Source organism: Bicyclus anynana, chromosome 13, assembly GCF_947172395.1.
Source record: "Bicyclus anynana chromosome 13, ilBicAnyn1.1, whole genome shotgun sequence".
NCBI lineage: Eukaryota > Metazoa > Arthropoda > Insecta > Lepidoptera > Nymphalidae > Bicyclus > Bicyclus anynana.
Window position 1 is genome coordinate 12,023,880 of NC_069095.1, and position 9,947 is coordinate 12,033,826.

General features: G+C 34.7%; 1 protein-coding gene across 1 annotated transcript; it reads left to right on the forward strand.

Moving 5' to 3' along the window:
* The first annotated feature begins 53 nt into the window (after nucleotides 1-53).
* Nucleotides 54-8,492, forward strand: LOC112051718 (PWWP domain-containing protein 2A). The gene is made up of 4 exons (XM_052885106.1): nucleotides 54-224; nucleotides 312-1,506; nucleotides 1,973-2,110; nucleotides 2,674-8,492. The coding sequence occupies exons 1-4, from the start codon at nucleotides 73-75 to the stop codon at nucleotides 2,827-2,829; spliced, it is 1,641 nt and encodes a 546-aa protein (XP_052741066.1). The 5' UTR covers nucleotides 54-72; the 3' UTR covers nucleotides 2,830-8,492.
* Nucleotides 8,493-9,947: the final 1,455 nt, after the last annotated feature.

Sequence of the window (9,947 nt, forward strand, 5' to 3'; positions counted from 1 at the left end):
TATTAACGAATCAAAATATAAAGTGGTAATATTTGAATTTGAAATTTATAATTTGTCTATGGCAGTAAGAATATGGCGGCTGTCGCTGCAACAGCCGATATGACGATTCAAAAGAATTCACAGATTTTAGTAAATGTAGAGGAAGCTCTAGATGATCTAATTGTGGTATCTTATTGTGCAGAAGATAAAAAATTCCAAGGCGTACTTTTGGACTCGAACAAGGGGTTGGTATTGCCTCAGCAGTAGTACAGTATTGTTATCGATTATTTCTCAACCATACCATTTATTTATTAAATAAATATTTTTTACAGTAATTTACCATTCGGAGTGTACAGCCTTAATCCAGCTTTTTCGAAACAACCAGAAAATGCAGATACTAAAGACGATAAGCTACATTCCGTTAGTCAAAGATTCACCTATCAAGAGCCCCAATACGCTGTGGAGGGTTTACAAAAATCAAAAAAAACCTCTAGAAAGACGAAGCCCCAGCCTCGACAAAAGATGACAGTGCGTTTAAGGCCTAGAAAAGTATTATGTTCCAATTGCCAGGGGATTTGCAATGAAAATAGCGAAAATGTAGACGTGTCCAAGAAACGTAAATTAGATTCGGATGACGACGTCCCCAAGGACGGGTCTGAGTCATCGAAACTTGAAAAGAAGTATTTAATGGGCAGCATGTTGATTCCTAAACTGGCCAGGCTACAGCCAAGTGAAATTTCGAGTGCAATTAAAACCAAAAGTGTTTCAAAACCGATTGACAAAAGTAAAAGTGCGAAAAACATAAAGTCGTGCGACAGCTCTGAACAGGCAACCAGGGAACTCGCGTTCGTGAGTGTATCCGACAATAGTGATTTATGTGATAGAGAAGACCTTAAAGATGGTGAAAGTTCGTTTAGCAATTTATTTTCTAATGCGCGAACACTCAAAATATGTTTTGGTGAAGGTGAAGGTACTGTTGTTAAAATACCGCCTTTGAACAGCGATTATAATGAAGATTCAGGTGTTTCTTGTGATATGTCGAAACCTACCAAACCAGACTCTAAAGCTGTGAAAAAGGCATTAAAAAAAGCAAAAAAAGAAGCAAGGAAAAACAGCACCATAGAAAAGACTGTCGATATATGGATAGGTCACTCCCCTAAGCACATAGGCGCATTGTCGCCTCGTAATAATTTATCGCAAACCTCTACTAGCATAGATTTACTAGAAAAGAAGCATAAACATAAGCTTAAACATAAAAAGAAGCATAAAATACAGAAGCAGCGTGATGAGAATACATCCAAATGTGAAAGTGATATAGAGTACTTTGGTGATATTAAAAATGATTGTTTAAAGCAGAAACTGTCTATCAGTTTGCGTAGACTAAGCAGTAACTCGTATGAGCGCAGAGAACAGGATGGTTTTGACGATGGTGAGACAGAAGCTGTGCCAGACTTCCCTGCGAACAGCACAGAAGGCATTGGTGGCAAACTGTTAAGGGTTTCCCCAGGAGACATTGTTTGGGGGAAGGTAATCCTATTTTTTTTAATGAATATTTATTTATTGATTGATGATAATAACTGATATAAAAAAACTATTCAAATCAAGCTGCAAGATCGAGAAATAGAGCTAGCATGTAACACTTCCCATCCCAAGGGAAGGGATCTGGTTCCTTCTCTTGCGGGATAGAGGACATCTAACAAGAATTTGGGAAGATGCCATCCACATAACTCTGGGGTCTTGCTGGACCAGAGTTGTGGCCGACAGGCTGCAGAGGAAATAGTTGTAGGAGGCCTATGTCTGGCGACAGTCACACTATCCACATGTGATTCCATACTGACATATAACTTATCTTCATTATCAACCCAAATTCGGCTCATTGCTGAGCCGAATCTCCTTTCAGAATGAGAGGGGTTAAGCCAATAGTCCACCATGATGGCCCAATGTGGAATGGCAGACTACACACATGATTTAAATTATGAAATTTGTTTTATAGGTAGTAGGGTTTCCCTGGTGGCCAGGAAGGGTTTTAAGTGTGACACCCACGGCTAGGGCCCATGTAGCGTGGTATGCTTCAACCACCTCATCTCTAATGTCATGTGATAGCTTGAGCCCCTTCCTAGAAGACTTCAAGGTAATTTACAGTTATTAATTAAAACTGAAAGTAGTTTTCCAGTTAGTTGATTAAGCATAACATAAAGATTAATTAGATCTTTTAGCAATAGTCAAGGATCCCTAGAACATTTTGTACACTGCTGTGTAGATTACTAACAAGCTAATTTTTTGTGAGTAGCTCAATGTAGTCATCTCAATGAGAACAAAATTTTTTTATTTAAGAAAATTCTTGATTCTGTTAGCTAACTGAGTTACCAGGAAATGAAAATTTCAGAGCGTCGGTACGACATAATGGACCACGCAATCTGTAGGACAGTGTGGCTGTTAAATTAATTACTATTAATTAAGCAAGAGTATAAAAACATTTTTTTACTCTACCTTCCTCCCAACTTAATCCTCCTCAATAACAAGGTTTTATAAAAGTTGTTACTAACCAGCTGTTTTTTTTACTGTACTGTACAAAATGTTCCAGTGATCCCTGACTATAAATTTAAATGATGATAAATGGTTGTGATAGACTTGATCACACAACTCACAATGTCTACTTTATTTAATCATTAATGAATATTAATATTTTTTCAGACTCGCTTCAATAAAAAGAAAAGAGGTCCTTACAAGGAGGCTGTCAAACAAGCGACAATTGAGGCAAAGAGAATAGAATCTCTCTCAGATCCACTCGGCAGTCCCACCCATGTGACCCTGACCGTCTCACCCCACCCCATTGATGTGTTCTCATAATTATACTAAATTAAGCATCATATTAATGGTATGTGTGGTATTTTACTCTGTTTTATTAAAGGACGTCTCAATTTTATTAAGGAGGCTGGGCCTTTATTCCATGTCAAGTAAGCAGAACAAATTATTTTTATCTTAAAAGTACATGAAATATATGGCTTAAAACCTAAAATAAAAATTTATTCAGTACCTGCATTTTTTTTTTAAATTAATTAAATACAATTTCTTTCTCAGTGCGCTCATGGCGCAGTGGTGGATTTTCAAGACTAGTTTCTGGGTTCGATCCCCAGCTGGACCAATTGAAGTTCTCTTAATTGGTCCAGATCTGGTTGGTAGGAGGCTTTGGCCTTGGTTAGTTGCCACCCTGCCGGCCAAAACGTACCGCCAAGCGATATAGCGTGTGTCAAAAGGGGTGTGAATTTTCATCCTCCACCTATCAAGTTAGCCTGTTTCCATCTTAGATTGCATCACTTACCATCAGGTGAGATTGTAGGGAATAGGTTAACTTGTAAAGAATAAAAAAAAACATAGATGGACTCCATTTCAAGACACACTATTGAACTACAAAAACATTACAGAATATTAAGCTGATTTCACTAACTGCCTAAATTTTATAGGTTATTTTGTTATTATTCATCAAATTAAAATAGAGTAAAATACCCTCTTGTGTTTAGCGACTAGTAGACACTGCCGATGCAGATTGAAAAAAGATAGACAGATAAACTTCAAATTGATATTGATATTTTAAATTAAATTATTTATTTATTATTTTAAACTCACAAGTTACAAGGTATCATTGTTATAACACTTATAATTATTACTGATAAACAATTTATAATGAAAAAAAAATTACTGCCGATAAAAGTGAAATTTGGAACTTTTATTCTAAAATTTAATAATGTATAGCTACTGATGTAAGCATTTCGGTGACGCGAACGCACGAGATTTCACCCATCTAGAACCTCCTCCTTTTTGGAAGTCGGTTAAAAAAGTGTGCCAGTAGGCTTGTCGGTAGGGTTGCCAACCGTACTATAATATATAGTATTGTATTATATTTTGGGTCTGCGTACTATTAAGTGATGAAGAAATATATAGTACGCAAAAATATTATATTTTTCTACATTCATTTGCAACAGAAGAAATAAGGGTGCAGATTATCCGAACGTGTCTATTTTATTGTGTGTTTTCATTAATATTAAAATTAAATGTGAAAATCCATGTGACACTCATTTTAGACGAAAAATTTTAGAAAAATTCAAGAGATGCTAATTGCCGACAGCGTTTTTGGGTCGCATTTCAATCTAGTAGAACGCTTAACAAATATAAGACCCTTTAAAAAAGTGTCAACTAACCTATAAGCAAAATCAAGAAATGAATAATTATGTGTAGGTACATAAAGCATCCCATTTTCTGTCTATCTTTTCACTTCAGTCTGAAACTGCCGAATTAAAAACAAATTGATGTGATATTAAATGTCTGCACAAAACTCATTGACCATTAGCTTGTAAGATTATAATATTATTAATCAGCCTTTGTGGTATAGTCGGATGCAATTTTATGATGTCCAATACAAGCTGTAGTTGACCCTACGCGCAGGTCATACAAAAATCAACACGCGCTGGTTACCGTGCCGCCGCGCCCTTTCGTAACCGGTGATACCTAAAATCTTGTATAACACAGCTTCACGTACGATGTTCTAAAACGTCATAGACATTGCATCCAGCTATTAATTATATAAGTTTTGACATTTGCCATGCCTGAAAAGTTTTCTGGGAGTAATTAAAATTGGTGATTTTACATAAGATTTTAATGTGCTCGTTTTAAATTCTATCTGTTCGCGCCGCCATATTGGAAAAATGTCGTCTAAATAGTTTTTTTTTTACAATATATCCCTTACGGTGTAAGATAAAATAATGAAGGACTAAAGAAAACTTATCCATTGTTTTTGGGTTATCTTAACTCGTCAACTGCCGGTCCGCTGACAGTGGCGTAGCTAGGTGACCAAGGGCCCAACAAATAAAAAAATGGGATCCCCCCTACTATCTTAACTGGTTAGGTTTGTTTTAAAAATATCAAATATACAGAATATATTTTTAAAATGATGTGTGGCAGGTAATAACAATAATATTAAACAGTAACGACATGAAATACAATTAATACATGATGTAGGTATTGGGTTTATTTTAGCTGTCATGATTAAAGTCAGATTGCAACCTGTCATATTTATTTTGAAATAGGAGAAATTTTCAAAAATTCATTTCAATCGATATTTTCTGGGCCCCCTGAGCTTTTGGGCCCGGTACTGCCCCTAGTAACTACGCCACTGGCCGCTGATAAGTATTTGTTGACTTCCACCAACTTACCGAAGTCTTACACAATCAGGAAAAAAAAAACAACAAGTACACATAAGACATTCACATTCCACAGACTAAAAACATAGAAAGGTCTAGTGTCGTTAAAAGAATTTTTCCGAATTTGAATGTAACACTAGCCTAACTAGCTAACTCTCTCTATCTAGAAAATCCTTAAAATGCTCATATAAGATCTTATTTGAAGTTTGTGCCAGTTCTTCAGTAGAACTACTTCAGTGATTATGTCATTATGATTATCTTTTAGTACATTTTCCAAACAATCAGTATCCATTATTTATATAGTTTTGCTTGGGCTTTCAAATAGCAATAGATATAAGCAGACTTAAAAACTCAATCAAAATAAATTTATTATTTTTTGGATTTTTTACTTAAAATAGCATATTAGCAGACTTAAAAACTCAATCAAAATAAATTTATTATTTTTTGGATTTTTTCGCTATGCCTAACAGATAAACGTCGACAGTAAATTATTTCAAAATTAGAGATGAAAAGCATCTAAACTTCGATAAGTCCTTACAGTGGATACATAATTTTGATGTTTTGGTTGGGTATTCACTGACTTTCTTATGATATGAAAATAAATCGTTTATTTAGTTTCATTTTTTAACTGTTTATATTTTTGACATTAATTTTTATTGTCCTATAAAAAGTTGTATATATGTTATTTTTGTATTATAGTTTAATTTAAAACATGTTATGGCCATTCCTTTACTTATTTATTGGTTTTAAATGAAAGAAATATAATAACCAAATATTTGTATACATACTAATATTTTTTAGAATGTATTTTATGCTTACGAACTGTCACAATGTGAAATTAGAAGCTCAGTATGATATATTCACGAAATAAAATCCTTTTTCATTGAAAACCAATCAATTAGTTTATAACACATTTGTTATTTATTTTTAAGGTTTATAAATGTTTTTTTTTATATGGTAAGCTGCCACAGCAAAATACATACATAAAATTTAAATTAAAAAAACAATGTTTTCTACCAAACCTGAGATGAAAAGAGTTTTTAACCGACTTCCAAAAAGGAGGAGGTTCTACGTTCGGCTGTATGTATGTTTTTTTTTTTTTTTTTTATGTATGTCCAGCGATAATTCCGTCATTTGTGGACCGATTTTGAAAATTCTTTTTTTGTTGTGAAGGGTTTGATTCCAGGGTGGTCCCATTTTTTTCATGTCAGGATCTGATGATGGCATCCTGGAGAAATCGAGGGGAACTTTTGAAAATCGTAGAGACGGCTAGTGCGTTTGTTAGTGTTTCCATAAGGTATTTTAAACCACTACAATTTTATGAAGGTCTGGAGTTGGTCTCATGATGGAGCCGATACACAGACGATGGAACTCGTCAACGATTTACAGCAGGTACCTTTTGTTTGGGCTTAATTTATTTGTATTGATGAGAACTTTCCACCTAGATAGGTTGTGACTGTATTAAGGGTCTGATGATGAAGACGAAGGACAGTGAAGAGAACTCCTCGACGGTTCACAGTAGCTACCTTGTGTTTGGAGTTGATAAATTTGTATTGATGAGAACTTTCCACCTAGATGGGTTGTGACTGTATTAGGGGTCTGGTGAGGAAAACGAAGGATAGTTAAGGGAACTCCTCGACGGTTCACAGTAGCTACCTTGTGTTTTGACTTGATAATTTTGTATTGATGAGAACTTTCCACCTGGATAGGTTATGACTGTATTAGAGGTCTGGTGATGAAGATGAAGGAGAGTTAAGGGAACTCCTCGACGGTTCACAGTAGCTACCTTGTGTTTGGACTTGATAAATTTTATATTGATGAGAACTTTCCACCCATATGGATTGTGACTGCATAGGGGGTCTGGTGATGAAGACGGAGGACAGTCAGTTCACACTCAGTAGGTGTGCTAACACTAAAAATTAAAAAATAAAAATTTTAATAAAAAAAATTCAACCGACTTCCAACTCAAAAATTAACCTAAACTAAAAAGCAAAAAATAACATCTTACCTATGTGCTACCTTCTGATCAGTTTGAAGGCGGTGCCAATCCAGTGTCATGTTTTAATTAAAGCTGTTTCTGAAAGAACCACAGAAATTGTGTAATTTAAACGGCTTGAATTAAAACATCACTGGCTTGGCACCGCCTTCAAACTGATCAGAAGGTAGCACATAGGTAAGATGTTATTTTTTGCTTTTTAGTTTAGGTTAATTTTTGAGTTGGAAGTCGGTTGAATTTTTTTTATTAAAATTTTTATTGATAAAACAGATGTCTTTCTACTTTTGGAATACTGTTCATTTGTGGATGTTACATATGGCGTGTAAAAGAAATTATAATCTGCCTGTAAGTAGTAAGTAACAGGATTTTGAAAAAAGGTCTTTTTCACCCTCTGTATCATCTTTAAATAATGTGACAATGTATCTGTGAGGTGTTTTAGTTTACACACTATCAAGTCACTACTTAATCCAAAGGCAAATCGTCTTCCTTCCTTTTTATTATTGTTCCTTCTATTCCCGATAGAAGGAATAATAATAAATAGCTTAGGAAAGAAAGAATTGATGAAGGGAATAATGCATTTTTATGCATACAGTTTGAAACAAGTCCGAACCAATCAAACTGTGACTGACCGACCGATTTTAGTAATGGGAAAAAAACTCAAGGTTTTGGTTTAAAAACTTGGTTCTTTTTTTTAATCGGAATAAAACTTGGGTTTGCTAGTACCTTATGGTGTGCAAAAATCCAGGTCAACATCTGGTGTAAAGTCTCCTCTCGCTTAACTTAATCGTAGACTGAGAAGTAAATACTAAATAGACAATCGTTATTATTATAAATGAAAGGATATACGATTTTGACATTTTAACACCCTACACTGTACCGTTTTTTCACCTTATGTTAATTTAACTAAAACTTATATATTTTTTTTTAATTTGGGAAATCTCTTATTAATTGTTGTTTGGACCATCGTAGTGCCTGAAAAAAAAGGACGCGTGACACCAAATACCGAATCTTTAAATGCGATGGTCTTTCTGTCTATTTATTTGTCTGTCTACGACATTCTAGGTATTAGAAGTGCTTTAAATATTAAAAAAGTCTCTAACAGTGCAATGTGGGCCCGTTGGTATTCTCATTTTTTGTTTTAGTTACTAAAGTTGAAAAAATTAGGCCAAAGATATTCGATCTTTGTCGTAATTATAACTATTACAAATTATTATTTACATAATGGTTAACTAATATGAATATGGTAAGCTAATGCTACATTCAACCGTGTATCTATTATTACAGGAATTGTATTTTTAAATAAACCTAAGTGTACAGTATACTATAGTTTTCTTTAATTACCTACCTCTAAGCATAGGCATTGAATGCCATTCCACTTGGAACAAGTTTTTTTTCTAACGACTTCAAAAATGGAGGATCTTAGGTAATTTAACGCGTATATATTTTTTATGTTTGTTATCTTACAACTTTGTCATACGAGTAGGTATAATAACCAATTTTGGAAAATATGTTTTGTTTTGTTCAAAAGAATTTGTTCCAGATTGAGAGAAAAAACAATTGAATTTTCAAGAAAATGGGTTCTAATGGGGTAATTTTGTGTTAAATTTAAAATATTCAAAATAACCGAAATATGTGAGCAAAATTGTGGTGTTTACTGTCAAGTCCCAATGAACATTAAATTATGCTAAGACACTAAAAACCGAAAAAATGAAATGTTTTTATCAAAAAAATTTAACCGGGGTAGCGATGTCCCGCGCGCACGACTTCATACCCGCGTAGTCCCCCGTCGCCCGCAAGCAACAAACTTGCCAAGCTATATTTATAAATTAAAACTATTTTTTATTTACTTACGTAATATTGTAAACTATTTACGTTATATTATGAATCCTCATTTGTCCCGTGGTTGGTTCAACTATGGACAATAAGATCTAAGATTCGAATCCCGGATCAGGCCGACAATAAAATATTGGTATTTTTCTTATAAGTAGAATTTTAATAGCAGTCTGGAGTAAGGAAGTTGGCGGTGTTGGTACACCGTGCCTCGGACAGCTCGCTTAACGGTACGTTTTTGTCGGTACGGTAGTAACTAGCCACGGCCGAAGCCTCCCACCAGCCAGACCTGGACCAATTAAGAAAATCTCAATCAGCCCAGACGATCGAACCCAGGACCCAGGACCGTAAATTGTAAATCCTCCGCGCATATCACTGCGCCACGGAGGTCGTCCTGCGTCTGATCTTTCACTGGTTGTGTCGGTCTGCCGTCTCATGGAACTATGATTTGATATGGGGGAATAGAGAGTTCACCTGTGCTTGCGCACACACTTGTGCATATGTTATAATAACTTCTGCGTACATGGTTAATCTCATCGTTATCAACCCATATTCGACTCACTGTTGAGCTCGAGTCTCATAAATGACCATGGCCTGTCATGAGCATATTATTATTCAGACTAAGTCCAGTATCAATAAGCAAATAAAGGATACTGATACTTACGTATCTCTATCTACTGATACGTACGTACCTACCTAGTGACGTACATACATAACTGCATCATTCTTGTGATAAATAGATATTTTAAAGGTCATAATTATATTAAGTCGCACTTAATGACGTTGGTAAACGTAAAATTAATTACGTACGTACCTATCTATTTACTATGTTGGTAAATACTTATTCAATTTATTATGCAATATTATACGGAATATAGTAATAAATATTTCGTATCAAGTAAGCTTATATAAAAATCCTACACTATACTTAACGAATATAAAAG